The sequence below is a fragment of the Delphinapterus leucas genome, chromosome 15 (genome assembly GCF_059928025.1).
Source record: "Delphinapterus leucas isolate spDelLeu-1000000601 "Yukka" chromosome 15, BTC_Dleu_Yukka2, whole genome shotgun sequence".
In the NCBI taxonomy this organism is placed as follows: domain Eukaryota; kingdom Metazoa; phylum Chordata; class Mammalia; order Artiodactyla; family Monodontidae; genus Delphinapterus; species Delphinapterus leucas.
Genome location: NC_143143.1, coordinates 36283659 through 36307879, shown reverse-complemented (window position 1 = coordinate 36307879; position 24221 = coordinate 36283659). Strand labels below are relative to the sequence as shown.

The 24221-nt window shown below is 46.3% G+C and overlaps 1 protein-coding gene across 1 annotated transcript in view; it reads left to right on the top strand.

The window, feature by feature from the left end:
- LOC111184978 (ATP-binding cassette sub-family A member 17-like) overlaps positions 1–21322 on the top strand; it is a 76710-nt gene extending 55388 nt beyond the window's left edge. Inside the window, 11 exon segments of the mRNA XM_089895409.1 lie at positions 1050–1229; positions 1231–1365; positions 3326–3588; positions 3752–3956; positions 4558–4774; positions 10400–10580; positions 18164–18397; positions 19613–19783; positions 20036–20226; positions 20359–20432; positions 20921–21322. Of these exon segments, the coding sequence (XP_089751535.1) occupies positions 1050–1229; positions 1231–1365; positions 3326–3588; positions 3752–3956; positions 4558–4774; positions 10400–10580; positions 18164–18397; positions 19613–19783; positions 20036–20226; positions 20359–20432; positions 20921–21322 (2253 nt within the window).
- The last annotated feature ends 2899 nt before the right edge of the window (positions 21323–24221 follow it).

The window sequence follows — 24221 nt, the reverse complement described above, 5'->3', positions numbered from 1 at the left end:
ACTGGTTTTCATGGGTTAGTGAAGAGATTAATCTCACTGTTTCATAGTCTTAAATCACCTATTCAAGGGGAAGCTGCCATTCATGGAGCCTCCAAGTTGGAAAGGGTCTTGGGGGTCATCTAGGCCAGTGCCTGTCTTATACAGGAGGCTCTTCTCCAACCCCCAGGAAGGATCTATCCGGCCTCTACTTGGCCAGGCTTTGCTTTAGCAAACAGTTCTGGAACCTTCCCAGGAAGTATTTCTCAGAGCACCACCTCTGATGAGTTATTAGCAGTGCCTTTTAATGAATGTTTGAGGGGAAAGGAGCTTCCATCATGTCAAATGTGGGAAACTTGGGGGGTGCTTGGTAGAGACTTTCAGGGATTTTTTGGTATTTTGAGAACAAGGAACACTGGCACCTGAGGCTTAAAGGCCCCGCTGCCTGCCCCAGCTAGTGCAGCACTACAGACAAGTTGGGTGGGAGCATATGCAGTGCCCACCTCCACAGTCTGCTGCCTCTGGGCCCAGCACTGGATCTTGGGATCTCAGTGCACACGACTACACACTTTGACATTTACTGTCAATGCCACAGGGACATCTCTGTACGTGTCCTGCATACTTACACAAGTATACCTGTAGGATACATTACTAGAAGTAAAATTTCTAGATTAAAGACTGTGTGAATATCAAATTAATTTTATTCATTCAGCTAATTTGTTTTCTAAAAAAAGTTATACCAAATTAAAATGCCAGCAATGGCATTTTCCTCATATCCTCATCAACTTAAAATTTTTGCCAATCTGGCAGGTGAAAAACAATTGTATCATGTTTATATTTGGTATCTGTTTAGGCTACTCTTCCAGACTCTTTCCAATCTGTGCCTTCTTTTTCTGCCATTAAATGTTAATCAAATAATTAAGTCAAAGAATTTTAATCTGAAGCAATTTTTAACATCATCGAAATGTTAGACACAATATGAGAGAATACAGTTGGACGTGAGCCACGTAACTGCCTGCCAGCTTCTACCTGTGACTATGTTAATGTTGTTTCCCCCTTTTTAAAAATTGTAGTTCAGCCTTCTCTGCCAACAGTTCTATGCCATGTTCTTGAAAAGGGCTACATATTCTTGGTGCAACTCGATGATGATGCTGTCAATACAGATCCTGGTACCTCTGGTGATCCTTATGGTCAGCCTCTCATTCCTCAACTTCAGTACAAGCATGGAAAATGTCCCATTGGAGTTGACTCTAAAAAACATATGGTCAAACTATTGTTCCATTCTTTATTTCTCTGAAATCCAGGCTGGGTCCTCAGCTTTCAGAACATTTTACAGATATGCTCATGGCTGAAGAACAGATTCCTCTGCAGCTGCTAAGTAAGTACCAGGCCCAGGAAAACGGGGCAGGAAGCAGGCCCATTGCTCCTTGTAGTGAAGCCATGTGCTTCCAGGCCACGTGATGCTCCCTGAAGTCAGAGTGAATAGCTAGAAGTCTCAGAAAAACATCTTTCAAAAACCAAACGACAGGAAAGGGAGAGTTCCTAGAAATGAGACCAAGTTGTGTCTTTCTAGGGACTAAAGCATGTCCAAAAATGAAACTGATAAATTTTCTGTTACATTTGAATGTATTAAGAAGAGATTTACACTCCCTCCCGCAAAGGGAGTTTGTGGATGACTTAGTGATAGATGTAGAGAAAACTAAGCAAATGAGAAAAGGAGAACGTTATTAACTTCAGAGGGGGAAAGTTGTACAAAAAAAGAAACGTCATAATATACTGCTTGGTTCAGCTATGAATAATTTTTACTTTGTCATAGTAATGTCAAAACTGACTATTGATTGAACTGAATTTATGATACAACTCTAGGGGGAGGAGAGGGGAGGGGAAGGCCATAGGGGGCAGGGATAGTCATAAAAGAACAAAGTCCTTGCATCCAAGATAGGATGTCAATAGAGAGATGGGCTATTTAGCAATCCAGAGAAACATGAACTAAAAGATTTCAAAGTGGTTGCCTCTGGTGAGCAGGTACCAGGGATGGTGATGGGTAGGCCATGGCACTGCCATTTCTCATTATAAGTTTTATATAATTATTTGATTTTTAAAATTATATTCATGTGATATTTTAATTTAAAATAAAAATTTTAAGCATTTTTTTTTACTAAAGTAAAGAGACCAAATGCAGAACATGATGTAGCAAAGTGGTTGGGATTACAGTGACCTACCTCTCCAACCTTGGTTTCCTCTCCTGCAAAATGGAAAGAATAATAAACCTTGCCTCACATTGTCATCGGAGGATTCCATGAGAGAGTGCCTATCATGAGCTTTGCACACTGTTAACACTGGCACTCAGTAACCTTCAGCCACTGGTACAATTATCATTATTGTCGGTATTTTGGTTTTTTTTTTCAATTATCATTATTGTCGTTGCTGTGATTGAAGGTCCCTTCCAGCACTAAAAATTCCAGAATTCTAAGTGGGTCATATATTTCACCTGGCACTGTGTGCTGGAAGTCCAGTGATGAACAGTATTATTACCAGCCCTTGATGAGCTTCTAGCCCAGAGATCATATGGATAAGTGACAGTAGTTACAATACAAAGGAACCATAAATGATGGTCTCAGAGACATGTCTCAGCCTTGGAGGGCCAGACGATGCTCCAGAGTTAGGAGCCTAAGGTGTGAATAGGTACTGACCCACAGCAGGGGAATGTAACCCAAAGAACATTCCAAACCATGAGAAGAGCATTTGTAAGCATGGGGAACGGTGAGTCCTTAGGCATGGCTAGAACTTCAAGACAGGAAGCGGAGTCTGGATAACAGCTGGGCACTGTAGGTCGTGTGCAGGAGGTTAGCTTTATCCCGAGAGCAGGGGAGAGTCACTTGAAATTGTTGGGTAGGGTGCGTGTGATCAGACATGTCTTTTCACATGAGACTGGAGGGACTGGATAGGAGGCAAGGAGCTCTGTTAGAGCCACACAGTCCAGGCAAAGGTGGTGGGGCCTGGGCTGCATCAAGGCCGTGGGGAGGAGGGGAGTAGACAGAGCTGAGATTTAAAAGATGACTAGACAAGACTTTTTTATACTGCTCCAGTCAATGAAAGGAAAACTTTCTTGATGCCCTGGGGTCATGGGGCTCGGGCAGGAGGCAGCCCTGTGGGCAAAGGGGATCACTGGAATTCAGAGCACGGCCATGTCAGCAGGAGCCCACTTTCGGATGTGGGCGGGGGTTAGTGATGAGATAGATACCCAGGAGGAGCAGCGGTTGGGAGAGGCCAAAGGCGAATCCTCTCTGCCTCACTGGGCCTGGTGTGACGCTCTCGGAAGGTCTGCTCTCTTCTACGTTTAGTAGAGCCATTCCTCCTGAAAAAGTTAGAGGAGGAGCCCGAGGTCTTTGATAAGAACTACCTAGTGGCAGCTTCCTTTGAAGACATGGGGAACCACACCATAGTGACAGCGCTGTTCAACAACCAGGCATACCATTCCCCTGCCCTGGCGCTGGCACTGGTGGACAATGTCCCCTTCAAGTTGCTTTCTGGTGCCAGGGCTTCAATAATGGTATTCAACCACCCTCAACCTCAGTCAAACAAGGAGACCTCGGAGAATATCTTGTACGAGTATGTACGACTTTCCTTCCCTCCTCAGTGCTTCTCCCTTTACCACCTACTTCTTCCTTTTTTTTTGTTTTGTTTTAATCACAAATTGTTATTTTGGAGTATGGTTGCTGTGAGCAGTTCTACTTAAATGGCTACCTTTCTCCTTATATCCTGTCTTTTACAGGGGTCCTAAAGGACATTATCTTGTTATCAACTTACTTTTTGGAATGGCTTTCCTGTCTAGCTCTTTCTCCATCTTGACAGTCAAAGAGAGATGCATCAAGACCAAGCAGGTCCAGTTCATCAGTGGCGTTTACGTGGCTACTTTCTGGCTCTCCGCTCTGCTGTGGGACCTCATCTCCTTCCTCATCCCCACTCTGCTGCTGCTGGTGAGCTGCATGGTGCTGAGGCCTTTCCCCAGCACATCACAGGGGGCTTGCCTTGGGGACCCTGTGAAGAACCAGAACCCTACCTGAAGTCCAGGCTGGCACCTAAGCCCCTGATTGGCCACACAGGGTGTGAAAGCACCTTCATTGCTGACCCTCAGTAAAACATGATTTCAGTCCTAGTATCATAAGGAGCAGAGGGGCCGGCTCTAGGGTCTCTAATTTGTGGCTTCCCCACAACTGCTGCCTCAAGCTAGTAAATGACAGTGCCTTGGGGACAGTGCCCAGAAATAGCTCACCAGGGCACTGAGGGTTGCAAGTCTTTGGTGGTGACTGAATTGTGCAGCTTGAGGTTCCCTGGTCATTTGTGCAGAATGGGTCACGTCCCCCTTTGTTCTGCCTCTGAGCCCCTGATCTCACTGCACTGATTTCCAGGGGCAGAGCCAGCTGTCTCTGCACTGCCGGATGAGTAAGGGGAGTTGCCGATGTAGTACTGCTAACACCTTATTTACTTTATTTTTAAAATTAAGATTATAATATCCTTTCTCTAATGCTTAGGACTGACTCTTAGTGACTTTTCCAAATTCTACCCCGCTTTCCAAAGGTGGTGTTTTTGTACTATGATGAAGAAGCTTTTACACACCCAGAAAACATCCCTGCTCTTGTCTTGATGCTAATGCTCTATGCCTCTATCATCCCCTTCATCTACCTGACCAGCTTCTGCTTTGACAATGCGGGTAGCGCCTGTGTTAAGCTCATCATCACGCTCACCTTTTTGAACATCGGCCCCCTTGTTCTCGTCTCAGTCACAAGTGAAAAAGGTGAGGACCGTTACGGCTACACATCACACAGCTTTAACTTTCCCTCCAGCAGCCACAGAAGTTGTACCCATGAAAACGTGTGTCTGCCAGGGGCCTGTGTGAGGCTCTTCTCAGCAGCTGTCAATGGAAGAGCCCCAAACTGTCAACGTCCCAAACATGCATCTCCAGGAGGACAGTGACACACAGTGGTTATATTCATCAACAGAGTATGCTCAGCAACAAAGAGGGAATAGATGCTCACCACGTGCAGCAGTGCAGACAAACATCAAAACAGGGTGCTACGTGGAAGAGGCACACTCTGAGCCAGAAAAGCGTTTGGCTCAGAGCTGGGGGGAGGGGGTCCACCACATGGAGACCTTAGGGAACTTTCTGGAGTGTTGGAAACACTCTGTATCTTGATCCAGGTGTTGGTTACATGGGCATAAATATTTGTCAAAATTCATCAAACTGTCCACTTATGATCATGCATTTCACTGAAATAAATTATTCCTCAGTTTAAAAGAAGGTAACAGGGCTTCCCTGGTGGTGCAGTGGTTGAGAGTCCGCCTGCCGATGCAGGGGACACGGGTTCGTGCCCCGGTCCGGGAAGATCCCACATGCCGCGGAGCGGCTGGGCCCATGAGCCATGGCCGCTGTGCCTGCGCGTCCGGAGCCTGTGCTCCGCAACGGGAGAGGCCACAACAGTGAGAGGCCCGCGTACCACACACACACACACAGAAAAGGTAATAATAAGCCAGGGTTGGACGAAGGCTGCTTGGTGACGTGCAATTAGAGTCAAAGAAACTGAGGGGTGAGCCATCTTCACACCACATCCTTTAAAACCGACGTCTTCATGTCTGTGCTGCCGTCTCTCTCTGGGTCAGGGTTGGATATCCATGATCATATTTTACCTCTGTAATGCTTTTTTTCATTTGTTTTTATGCTGACCACCTCCTTCAAATTGACTTTGGGGTTTTGTTCGTTTCTTTCTTTTAATTTAAAAATATGTTAACAGCTTCTTCTGCTTTCATCTTGGGAGTCATTCTGTCTCTTAAAGGACATGTGTGTATTCTCTATTTTGAATTTATTTTACTAGTTTAACTCTCAGAGTTTGTGGTGCCTTTTCTAGTTCTCATACATACCACCTGTGGAATTTCAGAGACGGAATTATTTTCATCTGAGAGGATCATAAAAGTGACAGTGTTTTGACTTTATGATTGAAATAGAACAAAAAGCACACTGCAGGCAGAGGAAAGGGGATACACAAAGGCCTGTCCTGAGGGAAGCCAAATCCAGCAGTTCTCAGCTGTAAACTCCATCTGAGATTCACTGATCAGCACTTAAAGACATCCTGCATGATTCCAACACAGGTGGTACAGGGAATCACTCTGAGAAATGTTTGCCCTAATCTCCAGGGAGAATCTAAGGATTCCTCCCTTTCTTCTCTTCTCTGTCGCTCAACCCACCCGAGAGGGACAAGCACCTGAAAGTCCAAGGACACTGAGGGCCCTGATGGGAGCCGAGCTTTTAGAGAAGATGACCAAGCTAGCGCCTGACTCTCTGGACATTCTCTCTGGATGCTTTGGCCTTGCTGGGATCTGTTTCTTCTTAGATTGCTTCATACTATTTCTTCTCTTCCCTCCAATGCAGCAATACAGGGACCAAGGCACTTCTTCTGCTTAGCAGGAGGCAACTGCTAAAACTAACTGGAAATCGGGTGAGTCAAAGAGGAGGGAGGGGGCTTCCCTGGTGGCGCAGTGGTTGAGAGTCCGCCTGCCGATGCAGGGGACACTGGTTCATGCCCTGGTCCGGGAGGATTCCACATGCCGCAGAGCGGCTCGGCCTATGAGCCGTGGCCGCTGAGCCTGTGCATCCAGAGCCTGTTGCTCCGCAACGGGAGAGGCCACAACAGTGAGAGGCCCGAGTACCGCAAAAAAAAAAAAAAAAAAAGAGGGAGGCTGGGACAAGGCAAGAAGCTTCACCTCTGGTCTGGGGAAAAGGATGCCAGTGCCTTCACAGGCTCCATCCCTACTCCCTGAGAAAGAAAACTATACTGTTAGAGGCTGGCCCTTGGCCCTTGTACACATGCCCTAGAGGCCTCATTAAGATGCTGTCACCATGGCAGTAGACAGAGAGTTATGAAAGCTAAATCTGAGCTCTTTTTCCTGAGACTCTACTAAAACGATAGCAAAGGAAATAAAAATGTATGAATTCACAATGAAGAAACATCTAAAGTGCATTCAGAGGGGGAAATGGCTGAGCAAGTATCTAATTTAGCAACACAGAATCCTCGAGAGGCTTGGGACCACAGAGAAAGGGAGTGAAACAGTCTGTTCCATCTCCACTGGCCCTACTACCACTCCCTACCCGGAAGCAGTCAGAGATCCCTCCTCTTGATGAATTGAAACTGCTTCCAAAAGAGACCTAAACATTATGGACTGGTCCCCTGCCTGATTGCCTTAAAATGTAGCCTGCCCCCCTACCTCCATAAACAAAGCTAGCAAATCACCTCCTGGTGCCTTATTTGTCTCTCTGAATAGACAGACCAATCAAGGATCACTGATCACTTGAGGATGGCAGCCAAGAAAAGACTAAAACAAACCAACAAAAAGGAGACACAGGGGTAGGGCCATGCAGGAAACAAAACCAAACAAAACAAAGATTTTGGAAAAGATTGCATCTATTAAACAAAAGAATTCCATGAAGAAGAAAAACTTTGAGGACAAGAAAGAGCTGATTGCCAAAATAAAAATTTAGCAGAAGTGTTGGAAAATAAAGTCAATTAACCTGCCAAAGTAGAGCAAAAAGATAAGAGAAATAGGAGAAGTTGAGAAAAAAGGCAGGTAACGTGAGAGTAAGTCCAGGAGATGCTATTATATTCAATTGATAAGCATTCCAGAAAGAGAAAACAGAGGAAATGAAGTTGAGGAAACTACCAAAGAAATAAAACAAAAATATTTCCCAGAGTTGAAAAAACAAACTTCAAGATTGAAGGGATCCATCAAATATCCAACACTGAATGAAAAAAGACCCAGATGCTTCCTAGATGACAACGAGTTCTATACTGAATTCACTTGTCAGTCAGGTGTATGGACAGAACAAAGACAATTTCAAATGGGCAAACAGAAATTGAAGTCACCATGTCACTTTCTTGGAAAGTTAAGGATATAGGCCAGCAAAGTGAAGGAGTAAAGTAAAGGAGAAAGAAGACACAAGATCCAGAAAAGGATGGATCCCACCCAGGAATGTGGCAGAGAAAAGTCCTTCAGTTGGAGGGCTAGATATGGATGGTTTGTGACCTCTCCTCAGTCTTCAACAAGCTTTGGAGTAGGATCCGCAAAGAAGGAAGGAAGGAAAACAAGCAGAAGTTGTAAATATCTGTTCCTTTGATTACACGTATTGTTGGTGAACTCATTCTAGTTAGGGTGAGCTTGGGGCGTGGGGTTGTCCCCTCTCAGATTTCAACAACTCGTCTCTTAGGGGCCCGAAGATTTTCGCTGAACAGGGGAAGGTCTGGGAGGAGACCGTGGCTGACTGTTCATTCCCAGTCTGGGCTCATGAGCCTTGCTTAGTGGTTAAGTCTTTCTCTCTACCCCACACAGGAGCTGCACTGCTGATGTTCTGGTAGTTTTCCCATCTCCCCTCTACCTCAGTCTCCAGGTTAGATTTCCAAATTTAGAATTCTAAAGAGAACAAATGAGGAGGACGTGACCCACTGTGTCTCCTTCCCAGAGCCATGTCTGCCACCTTTGCAGCTGTACTGCTGAGGCATGGTCTCCTTGGATGCAGCTGTCTGGTCACCAGAGCCATGACTCTGGGGCCTCGGCGACAGTGTGAAGCCACGACTTCTGAGTTGTGCCCCAAACTGCGCCTCCAGCCGCATGGGTGGACCCTGGCTCTGATGCTCAGTTTCTGAGTCCTGGCCCAGGAAATGTTGGTCTGGAGACCTCATATCCAAGTTCACCTCACCATACATCACAGTAGCCTCCACTGACAGGAATTTCACAGATTGACACCCAAAAGCTGTACTACTCTAAATCCAAGCCCTGAGAGTAGAGTTCATTTTTTATGTGAAGAGTTTATTCAGCCTCTCTTCAGGGAATCTGTAAGTCACACGTCCACAGGCTCTCTCCCTTGGACTGCCCACTGGTTTAGAGCTGGTGGTGTGACTAGTCATGAAGTCTGAAATTAGAGCTCTAATCCCACCCAGTTATTTCCTCTTTTTGTTGTTGAGGATATTTTGTGGTTTGTGAAGGATGGCGGCTAGTAGCACGTGTAGTTATCAGGGATAAGCACGAAGTGGCCTGTTGGGTGGGTGAGGGCTTGATTACGTTTGTGGACTGTAAACATGGCCCCACTGCTGGCTCATGACCCAAGCAGCACATTATGAGTTAATCCTCTTACAAATTAATTAGCTTATGAGTAGCGTATTTATTTTGCAGAGCAGTTGTGTTTATTTGTTGTAAATAAACATTTAAAATATTTTAAATATAACACAGTTTATTTATAACCCCGTTTGGCATTTCTTCACTTTTCAATATAACATGAACCTAAAAAATTGGCTTCTCAAACCTCTAAGAGGCCCCAGTTTCTGTATATTTATTTTATAACCAGCCAGTTTAATGACCTCTCTTTTATTTCTTTTTTTAAAATGAAGTATAGTTGATTTACAATATTGTGTTAATTTCCGCTGTACAGCAATGTGATTCAGTTATACACATATATACACTCTTTTCCATTATGCTTTATCATAGGATATTGAATAGAGTTCCCTGTGCTATACAGTAGGACCTTGTTGTTTATCTATCCTATGCATAATAGCTTACATCTGCTAATCCCAGCCTCCCACTCCACTCCATCCCTCCCCCAACCCCCTCCCCCTTGGCAACCACATGTCTGTTCTCTATGTCTGCGAGTCTATTCTGTTTTCTCTTTTTTTTTTTGGCTGCAAGGCTTTTGGGATCTTAGTTCCCCAACCAGGGATCAAACCTGTGTCCCCTGCATTGGAAGTGTGGAGTCCTAACCACTGGACCACCAGGAAGTTCCCTCTCTTTTATTTCTAATAGCACTTTGATTGATTCTTGTGGCTTTTCTAGGTACATGATAATGTACAGCATTTGCAAATAATGATGGTTTTGGCTCTACAAACTGTACAGGCAGGAACTGTGTTCTTATCTACCTGTAAGATGACACTCAAATAACTCCAAAGCTGGCCCACGAGACCCTCCTGTCTGGCCCTAACTCATTTGTAAACCTCCAGCCTTCAAATCCACTGCTTCCACAGGTGCATCCCATTCTGCAGCCACGTTCTTGCTGGTTTTCTCAAACACACCAAGCTCTTTCTGATTTGTCTGCATAAACAATAGGAATAGAAGTAAAATAACAGGTTCAGGAAGCACTGCAAAAGAAAAATACTTATGGCTTGGAGGTTGAATGACTACAGGGGAAGAGGGAACACTGGGAGTCAGGGAGAACCTGATTCCGGTCTTGGGCCTGGCAGTGTGACGTGCAGAGACAGATATAGCAACAGATAGAGATAACAGATCCTTTATACAGGATAAAAGGCACAGTGGGTTCAGAGAGTTGCTAGGGGATGTTCCCTTTTCTTCCTGAAAGAAGAGTTAATATTTTCTATTCCCCTCACAGATCTAGGCTACACAAAAGCCTCAGAGTCTTTGGATCACACATTTCTACCGCTTCCAGGCCACTGCCTGGGGATGGCTTTCTCCAACCTATATTACAACTTTGAACTACAGACGTTTTGCAATGCCAAGAGCCTGAACCAGACTGAATGCAATCAAGTTTGTGAGTATTGCAAACAGAATTTGTTAATTACATTTTTTATTGAGATATAATTCATAGAAAATTCACCCTTTTAAAGTATGCAATTCATTGGCTTTTGGTATATTCACAAGGTTGTACAACCATCATCACCATCTAATTCTAGAACATTTTCGTCACCTGAAAAAAAGAAATACCCCATCCATTAACAGTCACTTCCCATTCCCTTTTCCCCCAAGCATCTGACAACCAATAATCTACTTTCTGTCTCTATGGATTTGCCTGTTCTGGACATTTCATGTAAATGGAATCATACACTATGTGACCTTCTGTATCAGGCTTCTTTCACTTACAACAATGTTTTTGAGGTTCATCCAGGTTTTGGTGTGCGTCGCTACTTTGTTCCTTTTTATGGCTGAATGATATTCTATTGCATAGATAGACTACAATTTGTTTATCCATTCATCAGTGGATGGACATTTGGGTTGTCTCTACATTTTGGCTATTATGAATAATGCTGCTGTGAACATTCACGTACAAGTTTCTGTTCGAACATGTTTTCAGTTATCTTGAGTATATACGTAGGAGTGGGTTTGCTGGGTCTTATGGTGACTCTATTTAGCTTTTTCAGGAACCACCAAACTATTTTCACAGTGGCTGCACCATTTTACATTTCACTAGCAATGTATGAGGGTTCCAATTTATCCACATCCTTTCAAAACCTTTTAAAATTAATTATTTTCTTAAATTGTGGAAAAATATATATGAAGTTTACCATTTTAACCATTTTTACATGTACAGTTCGGTGGCCTTAAGTACATTCACATTGTTATGCAACCATCATAACCATTATCTCCAGAACTTTTTTCAACTTGCAAAACTGAAACTCTGAATCCATGAAACACTAACTCCCAATCTCCCTCCGCCCAGCCCCTGGCAGCTATCATTCCACTTTCCATCTCTATGAGTTTGACTACTCTAGGTACCTCATATGAAACATTTTAATTCCTTTCTCATTTCCTTTTGGGTATATTCTATAGCTATTTTCTTTGTGGTTACCATGGGAATTACATTTAACATCCTAAAGTTATAACATTCTAATTTGAATTTATATCAGTTTAACTTCAAAAACATATAAAAACTGCTCCTATACAGCCCCTAAAAACCCCCTCCTGATATTTACACCCTTGAGTAGTCCCCTCCCAGATTGTACCAGGGTTGGTCTGTGTGACTGACAGAATACTGTAGAAGAGATGGCATGTCACTTCTGAGATTGGGTTATGAAAGACACTGCCTCTTATGTTTTGAGTACACTCTCCCCTTCACATCACTCACTCTGGGGAAAGCTAGTGGCCATGTCATGACTTCCCTGGTGGTCCAGTGGTTAAGAATCTGCCTTGTGCCACAACTACTGAGCCCATGCCACAACTATGGAGAGAAGCCTGCACACCGCAAGGAAAGATCCCATGTGCTGCAACTAAGACCTGACACAGCCAAAAAAGAAAACAAATAAATATTTAAAGAAAAAAGAAGACACTCAGGCAGCCCTGTGGATTATAAAAAATAGTCAATAGAAGACAATAAGTGCGAGAGAAAAAGGAACAAAGAACACATGGGACAAGTAGGTAGCCCTAATAAGATGGTAGATTTAAATTCAAATATATTAATAATTGCATTATATATAAATGGACTAAAGACTCCAATTAAAAGATTAAGATTATTAGAGAAGATAGGTTAAACACAGAGTTACCATATGACCCAGCAATTTCACTCCTAGGTATATATCCAAGAGAACTGAAAAGTTACATTCACACAAAAATTTGTACATGAATGTTTATAGCAGCATTTTTCACAGTAGCCAAAAGGTGGAATCAGCCCAAATGTCCACCAACAAACAGATGAATGGATAAACAAAATGTGATCTATCCCTGCAATAGGATATTATTCAACCATAAAAAGGGGACTTCCCTGGTGGTGCAGTGGTTAAGAATCTGCCTGCCAATGCAGGGGACACAGGTTCGAGCCCTGGTCCAGGAAGATCCCACATGCCGTGGAGCAACTAAGCCCCTGTGCCACAACTACTGAGCCTGCACTCTAGAGCCCACGAGCCACAACTACTGAGCCTGTGTGCCACAAATACTGAGGCCCGCACGCCTAGAGCCCATGCTCCACAACAAGAGAAGCCACCACAATGAGAAGCCTGCACACCATAACAAAGAGTAGTCCCCACTTGCCACAGCTAGAGAAAGCTGTGTGCAGCAATGAAGACTCAACACAGCCAAAAATAAATTAATTAATTTAAAAAAACATAAAAAGGAAAGCACTGACACACACTACAATATGGATGGACCTTAAATACATGATGCTAAGTGAAAGAAGCAAGTCACGAAACGCCACAGATTGTGTGATTCTGTTTGTATGGAATATCCAGAACAGGCAATCTATGGAGACAGTAAGTAGACTAGTGGGGAAAGTGGGCAGTAACTGTTCATGGATTTGAAGTTGCTCTGCGGAGGAGTGATGAAATGCTGTAAAGTTGGTTGTGATCATGGACCACCACTGTGACTACATTAAAAACCATTGAACTGAACACATCTGATGGGTGATTGTGGTAAATGGATGAATTGTATGGTATGCTAATTATATCTCAATAAGCTGTTGTAAAAAAGAAAGAAGGAATGAACAAATGAACAAACAAAGGAATAAAAGACAAAACAAGACAGGTCAAGGGCAGATGGTCGTGGAGAGACCCTCCCACTGGCATAATTGTCATCAATCATCCATCCAACAGACATTTACTGAAGCTCACAGACAAGAAAGTATGAACCTACTCCATAAACTCAAATGATAAGAAGTGCTACATTTCTTTGTATTATTTAAAATCAAGTGGCATCTGCCTATAAGACCTTCATCCTGCCTGGCTGGCAAGAAATTGGATTTCAGTCTCCCTGGAACCCATCTGCACATCACCTCCTGGCAATTTGTGAAAATTCATAGTTGGAAATATAGAATTTAAATATAGTTAAACCTGCTCCTCCACTTCTCCATTTTCTCCTAGAAATCTCACATGGATTAATCTCATCATCAAACTCTAACAGAGCTATATCCTTGCTCTCTTCCTTTGTGAGCCTTCTGCTTACCACCCTTTATCTGTACAAATATTTTTTAATTTTATTTATTTATTTTTTTTGCGGTACACGGGCCTCTCACTCTTGTGGCCTCTCCCGTTGCGGAGCACAGGCTCCGGACGCGCAGGCTCAGCGGCCATGGCTCACGGGCCCAGCCGCTCCACGGCACGTGGGATCTTCCCGGACCGGGGCACAAACCCGCGTCCCCTGCATCAGCAGGCAGACTCTCAACCACTGCGCCACCAGGGAAGCCCCTGTACAAATATTTTTAAGCATTCTTTCACATTTCCTAAAATACATTCTTACCAGAATCTGCTAGTATTCTAAAAATCAGCGGTGACTTCTGAGAGTCCACATGCCTTTCTGTCAAGAGTTACTCACTCAGAATCATTCGGCTCCACTGTGGGATTGTCATTGGCCCATGGTGCCACCATGCTCTGAGCAGGGCTCCTTGGCCATCCCAGATGAGCCACCATGGCAACAGGCTTACTGCAAACTCAGGTGTGTAAGAAACATCACATTTCTTCATTTTCTTTGCATCAAACGATAACATTTTCAAGCCTTCTATCCCAAAATTTGTTCATGAAATAGAAAGCCTATATAGACCAAAACTGGAGGTAAAATTGAAATAATGGTTAAAGATCTACCCCTTCTTAAAAGAGTCTAGGCCAAAAGGGATTGATGGGCAAGTATACCAACCACCACCAAACAGTTATTTCCTTCTTGTATAACCGCTTCAGAAGCATAGGAGAGAAGACAGAGTGCTACCCAATCTTAAGCGAAAAACCAAAGACAGTATCCAACATGAGCCATAGGCCAATTTCATACAGGAACATAAATACCCTAAATAAGATATTAATACAAATTCAGCAGTATATTGAAAGAATAAAAATTACAATCATCAGGTTTATTCCAGAAATGTAAGTAAGGTTTAACAGTAGGAAATCCACCAATGTAAAGCACTACCTTCACAGATGAAAGGAGAAAAATATTTATCAATAGAAGCTGAAAAAGCATTTGATAAAAACTCAGTACCCACTCATGATTTTTTTTTTTTTTTTTTTGCGGTACGCGGGCCTCTCAGTTGTGGCCTCTCCCGTTGCGGAGCACAGACTCCGGACGTGCAGGCTCAGCGGCCATGGCTCACGGGCTTAGTTGCTCCACGGCATGTGGGATCTTCCCAGACCAGGGCACGAACCCGTGTCCCCTGCATCGGCAGGCGGACTCTCAACCACTGGGCCACCAGGGAAGCCCTGATTTTTTTTAACTTTTAGCAAACTGTCTTGAGAAAAAAGAACAGAGCTGGAGATATCATGTTTCCTGTCTTCAGACTATACTACAAAGCTCCAATAATCAAAACTGTATGGTACTGGCATAAAAACAGACACATAGATCAATGGAACAGAATAGAGAGCCCAGAAATAAACCCATGCGCTTATGGTCAACTAATCTACAACAAAGGAGGCAAGAATACATAACAGAGAAAAAACAGTCTCTTCAATAAGGTGCTGGAAAAACTGGAAAAGAATGTGTAAAAGAGTGAAATTAGAACATTTTCAGATACAAACTACTATATATAAAATAGATAAATAATAATGTCCTACTGTATAGCATAGGAAACTATATTCAACATCTTGTAATAAACCACAATGGAAAAGAAGATGAAAAAGAATATATATGTATAACTGAATCACTTTGCTGTATACCAGAAACTAACACAAGATTGTAAATCAACTATACTTCAGTAAAAAAACTAAAAAAGAAATTAGAACATTTTCTCACACCATTTACAAAAATAAACTCAAAATGGATTAAAGATAAAATGTAAGAGCAGAAACCATAAAACTCCTAGAAGAGAACATAGAACACTCTTTGATATAAATCATAGCAGTATCTTTTTTGAATCTGTCTCCTACGGCAAGGGAAACAAAAGAAAAAATAAACAAATGGGACCTGATTAAACTTAAAAACTTTTGCTCAGCAGAGGAAGCCATCAACAAAATGAAAAGGCAACATACTGAATGGGAGAAAATATTTGCAAGTGTTATGACTGATAAGGAGTTAATACCCAAAATATATAAAGAGCTCATACAACTCAATATCAAAAAAAGGAACAACCTGATTAAAAAATGGGCAGAAGGGAATTCCCTGGAGGTCCAGTGGTTAGGACTCCGCGTTTTCACTGCCAAGGACGCAGGTTCAATCCCTTGTTGGGGAACTAAGATACCACAAGCCATGCAGTACAGCCAAAAAAAATAGTGGGCAGAAGACCTGAATAAGCATTTTTCCAAAGAAGACACGCAGATGGCCAACAGGCACATGAGAAGATACTCAACATCACTAGTCATCAGAGATATGCATATCAAAACCACAATGAGCTATCTCCTCACACCTGTCAGAATGGCTATCATCAAAAAGTCTACAAATAACAGATGATAGTGAGGATGTGGAGAAAAGGAAACCCTCACCTACTGTTGGTGGGAATGTAAATTGGTGCAGCCACTGTGGAAAACGGTAAGGAGGTTCATCAAAAAACTAAAAACAGAACTACCATATGATCTAGCAATTCCACGTCTGGGTATATATCCAAAGAAAACTAAAACACTAATTCTAAAAGATACATGCTCCCCAATGTTCATAGTAGCATTGTTTACAATAGCCAAGATATGGAGGCAACCTAAGTGTCCATCAACAGATGAATGGATAAGGAAGATGTGGTATGTATGTGTGTGTGTGTGTGTATATATATATATAAACAAAGCAATATTACTCAGCCATAAAAAAGAATGAAATTCTGCCATTTGCAACAACATGGATGGACCTAGAAAGTATTATACTTAGTGAAATAAGTCAGACACAGAAAGACAAACACTGTATGTTATCACTTATGTGTGGAATTTAAAAAATAAAACGAATGTATATAACAAAACAGAAACAGACTCACAGACGTAGAGAACAAATTAGTGGTTACCAGTGGGGAGGGGCAAGATGGGGGGGATTAAGAGATACAAACGACCATGTATAAAATAAATAAGCAACAAGCATATATTGTACAGCACAGGGAAATACAGCCATTTTTTGTGTAATAAATGGAGGATAATCTATAAAACTATTGAATCACTATGTTGTATACCTGAAACTAATATTATAAATCAACTATACTTCAATAAAAAAATTTTTTTAGCAAAGTAGAAATAGAAGAAACATTAGGTTAAAATCAGTTGATAAAGGCAATCAGAAATCTTTATATTTAATAGTGAAATATTTGAAGCATCTTCATTCAAGTCATCTGCGTTTTTCTTCTCAGCAGTTCCCTCCAGACTAGTGACATCTGTCTTCAGGGGAAGCCCCAGTCTGGGAATCCAAAGCCCTGTCTTGGGCTTCCCTGGTGGCGCAGTGGTTGAGAGTCCGCCTGCCGATGCAGGGGACACGGGTTCGTGCCCCGGTCCGGGAAGATCCCACATGCCGCGGAGCGGCTGGGCCCATGAGCCATGGCCGTTGAGCCTGTGCGTCCGGAGCCTGTGCTCCGCAACGGGAGAGGCCACAACAGTGAGAGGCCCGCGTACCGCAAAAAAAAAAAAAAAAAGCCCTGTCTTTAGTTGGGTGATGCAAATGTTCTTCCCTAAGCAGACATTCCAGGTGATTTTCTGGTTTGCACCCCGTTATGGTCTCCCCACCCGCCACCCCCAGATGGCAGAGCCCAGAGCTGTCCAGCTGCTTTAAAGGGAGGAGGAAAGGAGAAGGAAGGACACTGATTATCTTTCAAAAATGGTATCATACTCTTGTCATCTTCTATTCCAGGGGAGCTCTTGAACATGGGCACAAATCAGGGTGGTTTGCTGCAAGTTCATAACGGCAAAAACTTGGAAATATCACATATGTGCCTGAATCTTTTATAAACAGCCAACTCAAATCTAGAAATGTTTCCTGGATGACTAAGTAGCAGTTAAACTGAGCTGGAGTAGGTTTGTATTTACTGACCAAGGAAGATCTTTAAGACGTAATGGCGAGTTAAAAAAGCAAGTTGCAGAATGGTAGATAAAGGATGATACTATTTACAACACAGTTGGTCCCCTATGGGGAGCACCCAGCCATGCAAAAGTTTGGAAGTGCACCCCCATGTGACTGCACTGCCCGGGGCGTGCCCTGCCAAGAGACTCCAGCAGCCTTACAAAGAAAATCTATTCGTGGGTTACATGTCTAATAGAAAATGTGTTTAAAGGGGAAATAATAAAGTGTCTTCTGCTGACCATATACTTGGAAGGTGACAAGAGGTAGGGAGCACTGGGCACTGAGGTTTACTGCCAGGCAGGCAGGAAATAAGCACTCCAGCCCCACATGCACCCTCCAGAACTGAGGTTCACGCCACCAGCAAGTGCTGCATCCAGACTCCCGAACGTCACTGTTGGCCCTTGGCACCCCATGGCACATATCTGTTCATGTGGCACACATGGGGGTGCACAGGACAGAGGCAGGGTCCAGGCCCCTGCCCAATTGGCAGCTTTCCTTCTGACACACCTACCCCTTGGGCTGTGTTCCAACCCCAGGTGAGGCAGTGGATTGGCTACTCTCCCCAGTTTGATGCCCTGCTGGACCACATGACGGACAAGGAGACACTGGTCATGTACGCCTAGCTCCGGGGCATCCCCAAGCTCCACATCAGTGCCTGTGTGGACCAAATTCTTGATGATTTACTCATGTACACGTACGCCGACAACCTGGTGAAGACCTACAGGTGAGACTTGGGGCTCCCTCGGCCCTTCCCCCTCCGGTAATAAGATGTGTTGTGGTTCTTCTCAGTGCTGAGGGGTAGGGCAAGGCGTGTCAGCTCCGTGCTTGGGGTAGTTTTGTGGTCCATGCCACTGCGTGGATTTTTGGGAAGGTGGCCTCCCTCCCCTGTAAGAATGGGTCAATGGCCTGGGCTGCCCCAAGGCACAGCTTCCTCTTGGCCCCAGACAGTTATGTGGCTGAGGACGGGCTGATGCACCATTGGTATTATTCTTCCTATCGCTTCACAAAGGGCTTCTGCTTTCTGGTAGACCTGCATTTCAAGCACATACTACCTTATCCCGCTCTGTATGAGGCATCTGAGCTGTTGTTCTGCTGAGAAGCCTGGGGGATTCCTCAGTCTTATGTTGCCAGTGATCCTAACCCAACTCCAGTTAGCTTAAACAAAGCAAGGCCACACATGTCCGGAATCCCAGGCCACCCCTCGAGTTGTGCACAGCGCCCCTGCAGGCTGGCAGCAGTACCCCACTCCCGGGACAGGGAAGTCAGAGGCGGTTAGATGATGTTGCCCTGTCTCTTTCTTCTGTTGACTTCGGTTTCAAGCATGTTTTTGTGTTTCCTTGCATCTTCTGATGATTAAATGAGTTAACACCTGGGATGTTTAGAACAGTGCCTTGTACATTGTAAATGCTATGTGTTCATTAAATAAAGTTAGCTAAAACGGCCCTATGGGGCTTCCCTGGTGGCGCAGTGGTGGAGAGTCCGCCTGCCGATGCAGGGGACATGGGTTCGTGCCCCGGTCCGGGAAGATCCCACATGCCGCAGAGCGGCTCGGCCTGTGAGCCATGGCCGCTGAGCCTGCGCGTCCGGAGCCTGTGCTCCGCAATGGGAGAGGCCACAACAGTGAGAGGCCCACGTACCACAAAAAAAAAAAAAAAAAGGCCCTATGCTCTTACCCCCCTAACATCCATAGAGACCCTCAAAGGAGATTCATGGACCATGTGCTCACCCTGGACCTATGCCTGTGTCCAGGGAAATGGTTTAGATGCTGAGTGGACAGCCAAGTCACAGTGCACCCCTGAGGGAGGGTGGTGGGCCATGTTACTGAATGCCCCACCGTGGGGCGTGAGCACTTTCTTAATAGAGAAGAAAAAAGGGGGGAGGATTGTACTACTGGAAACTTAAGATTGCCAATCACCCAACTTCTCCCCCTCTGCCCCAGCGGTGGCAACAAGCGGAAGCTGAGCACCGGCACTGCCTTGCTTGGAGAGCCCACAGTCATCTTCCTGGGCGAGCCGTCCACTGGCATGGACCCCGTGGCCCGGAGCCTGCTCTGGGGCACCGTTGCGAGGGCCTGCAAGTCTGGCAAGGCCATTGTCATCACCTCCCACAGGTAAAGCCAGGACCGGGGCTGAGGGGGGGGTGGGCCGGGAGGGGCTGGGTGGACAGAAGACCTGTCAGCATCTGGTGAAGAGTCTGTGAGGAGAGTCCCCAGGCTCTACCTTGTGGGCCACACCCTGAGCATGGGAATCAGGAACAGCCTGATCTGGGCATCAACACCTTCTCATCTGCACAAGCCTTTGACGTGGATGGTGGGCATCAGCATCTCCCAGCCATTTGTCAGGCCTCCATCCCCTCTCCCCAGCATGGAGGGCTGTGAGGCCTTGTGCACCTGGCTGGCCATTATGGTGCAGCATCAGTTCAAGTGCCTGGGCAGCCCACAGCACCTCAAGAGCAAGTTTGGCAGTGGCTACTCCCTACGGGCCAAGATCTGGAGCGACAGGCAGCAGGAGGCCCTGGAAGAGTTCAAGGCATTCGTGGACCTGACCTTCCCAGGTATGTGCTGCTGTGCAGAGGTCATCTGTGCATCTGTCCATCCCTGACCCCTGGGACGAGGGCCACGATTCCAGGGGCCTGGGCCGCCTTCCCCTGGCCATCCAGCCCGGCCCTCAGGGGGACACTGTGCAGGCAGTGTCCTGGAAGATGAGCACCAAGGGATGGTCCATTACTACCTGCCTGGCAATGACCTCAGCTGGGCGAAGGTGAGCACATACCTGGGCATCAGAGGGAGCACACCTCTGATGTCACCCACTTTCTGGTGTTCTCTCTTTCGGGTGGAAGTCTTATTCAGTGCCACTGCAACATTCACATGGATTTCATAGAAAATAAGAATGTTTGAGTTGGAAAGGACCTCGGATATCAGCTCCCCCCGCCCCCTCATTTCACAGAGAGGTGAGCGGACCCAGAGAGGGGACACCATATGCCCAGGGTCACACAGCAATCCAGGGACCCAGCTGGGCCCTCTGCCTTCTGGCACCACTTGCAGCCAGGGTCCCTTTCCCTAAAATCACAGAGAGCTCAATTCTGTAGGACTGACTTCTTGAGAGGTGGTCTGGGAGCAGCTGAGAGAGGGATGGGCCTTTGGGGGGCTTTGTAACAACCCAAAAGACCCTTCCTCTTTCCAGCCCCTGTTGCCTCCTCTCCCCTTCCCTGTGCCCATCATCTATAGCAGCTTCCTCCTTTCCCACAGGTGTTTGGCATTTTGGAGCAAGCCAAGAAAAAGTACATGTTGGAAGACTACTCAGTCAACCAGATCTCTCTGGAGGACATCTTCCTGAGCTTCACCTGCCCTGTGCCCCCCAACCAACGGGAAAACAAACAAGCGAAGGCAGAACCTGCAGGCCCCTTGTTACCCTTTCCACCTCTCTCTCCACCTTCTCCCCAGCCTCCCTCCCTGCCTCCCTCCCAGCCTCCCTCTCCACCTCTCACTCCACCTCCCACTCCATCTTCCTCCCAGCCTTTCTCCCAGCTTTCCTCCCAGCCTCCCTCCTGGCCTCCCACTCCACCTCCCTTCAGGTCTTCCTCCTGGTCTTCCTCCTGGCCTCCCTCCCAGCCTCCCTCACCACTTCCCTCAAAGGCTGTCTTGCTGTAATAAAGAGTTCCCAGTGCCAGGTTAGCCCAGGTGCACACAGCCTGCCATGGGCTGCAAGGGTTACAGAGGCAACTTGAGGACCCAGTGAGCTCAGCTTGAGGGTGGAGGGGTGGGGGCAGCTCTCTACCAGATTGAGGCCAGTCACCTTAGAGGCCTGATGGAGGACCCAGGTGCATTTCTGTGGAAAAGGATCCCCTCAAGTCCCACCTGGGTGGCTTTCAGCCTCACTGAGACCTGGCCATAGAAGCAGCCTCAGAGGAACAACACCTGCCATGTCCTGTCAGGAGTATGGAGGCCTGGGGGTGACCATGGTTGTAATGATGCCGTACTTCTGAAGGTAGGAAGAGAGAAGAGATTGACAAGTTTGCAAACTTAAAGCACCATTTTTCAATATTTGGATTTGTGGGGCTCCATTTGTTCTCTGCCCTGGCCCACACGAATGTTAGGGGTGAGCCTGTATGTGGCCCTCCGTCAACCCATGATGTGGACATGATTATTATCCCATTGCCCAGAAGAGTAAGCTGAGACTTAGAGATATCCAGCAACTTTCCATGGTCAACAGATGGTAGAGCCAGGATTCAACTCAGGCAGAAGTTTTCAAAGTGGAGTCTCTGACCAGGAGCATCCACATCATCCAGAAACTTGTTAGAAATGCAGATTCTTAGGCCCCACCCCAAACCCATTGAATCAGAAGTCTGGGGGGTGAGGACCAGCAATCTGTGTTAACAGGTGCTTCTGATGCAGCTCAGGCATGAGAAGAACTAAGCCAAGCCTGTGAGCTCAGACCATCCGGCCTGAGTGCAGATGGATGTGGCCGTGTACCTTTGTCCGAGAAGTGCCCTGCCCAATAGCCTTTCTCCCTGCAGCATGGTCACACCCGCCCCTCTACAAAGCCCCATTCGGCTTCTCCTTTGCAGGTAGTTCTCTCCCTCCCTTCTCAGCTCAGCTCTGGGAAAGTGGTGTCTACCATCCCTGCCCACACTCCCTACCTCCCCTCACCACTCACCAAAAGTACAGCGTTGTCACATGCCTGGCTGCCACACCCACTCCATCCATTTTTCCTGTGACTTCTCTGAGGCATCTCAGTGTCCCCTGCCCCCTTCTCCCCACTGCACCAGGCCCCCCATGGCCCCTCATCTGCCTCCTCTGTAGGCTCCTCTTCCTTTCTCTCCGAGTGGGGGATGCCTCAGGCTCCCAGCCTGCTTCACTTTTCCTTACTCTCCCCTCTGCACCCTGCTACCCTTGAGTTTCTTTCTCATTCACCCCAGGCCTTCAACTGCCATCTTATTCCAGTCAGGAACTTGCCTGAGCTCCCAAAAATCTACTCTTCCAGTGAGTTCTCTCACCTTCCTGAAGCCCAATGGGAAATGGGCTCTTCTCACACCTTCTGGGAGTGGCTCATCACCCCTCTGAGCCCAGGGGCTCTTACTGCCAGGGCAGTGGGTGGGGGTGACGGATGGCATGGCTGCAGCAGAGCAAAGAGAAGAACGCCTATTTCCTGATAAACAAGAAAACTTTACCTCTGAATAAATAAAAAGAGTGGTAAGGACATAGGAGCAAGATAGAGGACAACTGAGAGACTGGTCAGGGTGCCACTTGGACTCCACAGACACGCAGTGTCACAGGGGAGCGAGAGCGTGACTTACTCACTGGTGAAGCCAATGCCACCAAAATCTAACACAGAGAGTGTACCTCTGCCCTGGGGAGACCATCAACAAAGAAAGTAACAGTGCAGGGGGAGGACAACAAAGTACCAAATTGGGAAACAGTAGCCTATGGAAACAAAGGTGAGGTGAAGAAGACTGAAAACCCTTAGGGGTCCTGTGGATTCTCCTGTCCTCTGGTGTGGGAACGTGGGGCATCTGGGGAGCAAGTTCCAAGCTTGCTCTGCTCTACCCACTTCTCTTCCCATGCACATCACCCCTGCCCCTCCTCCACCCCCAGCTTCCAAGGCCTCATATCCCATGCTGTGATCATCCGTTCGTCTCCTGCTCCAGACTGGCATGGAGCCTTGGCACCATGGCTCCTCTGTGTGTTCAGCTGCTGAGCACAGACCAAGTACCCTGAAGGGGTTCAGCGAGTATAAGTGGTAGCGGGACAGAGTGCTGTCTGAGGCTGTGGGGAAATGGGAGAGGAGAGTCTTGACCCAGATTCCCCGGCTTCTCCAGGAAAAGCCACTCTGTCCTCTTCCATCAAACACTTCTCCCAGGAGACTGCATTTCTTTCCTTGTTCGAAGGTCTCATGAAAGAGGTGGGATGTGAGCTGGTTGCAGAAAGACAGACTGGGTGGGCACTGCCTAATACCTGAGTAAACAGAACGCTCAGCTGTGGCTGAAAGCAGCCAGTAAAGCAAGCAGGTGTGCACTTCTATTTTAGTTGGGCTCCCAGGTGACCACGAGGAGACATTGGGGACTGACAGGGGACGATATCTAGTCCAAGTGAGAAGGTGAGGGCTTGCCCTGGGCAGGGATGGAGGAGGGGTCCAGGGTGAGCCACGTTTCAAGGGAGGAAGGAGTCAAACGTGTTGGATGAGTCAATGAAGATTTCGAGCACCAGGTCTCTGAACTCCACTTTCTGCATTACGATCTATGCCAACAGCGACTCGGCCACCGAACCAGGGGTCTCCTCGCCTGAAGCAAGGGCTGGAAGAAGGGCGTGCGGCTTCGGGGTGCGGGTCGGAAAGGTCAGGGCCAGCCTCGGTGAGGCGCAGCCCGCGGGTACCGGCTAGCCTAAGTCCCCGCAGGTAGAAGACCACGTCGGGGTCCCCGCTCCGATACCCTGGGCTCGGAGGCGCGGCCGGTCCGCTCAGACCTTCACTGACAAACCATTGCACGCCGTGGCCTCCGGTCGCCGGGACCTCTTGCCGCCGAGTCAACCACAAGGCCTAAGCCCAGAACAG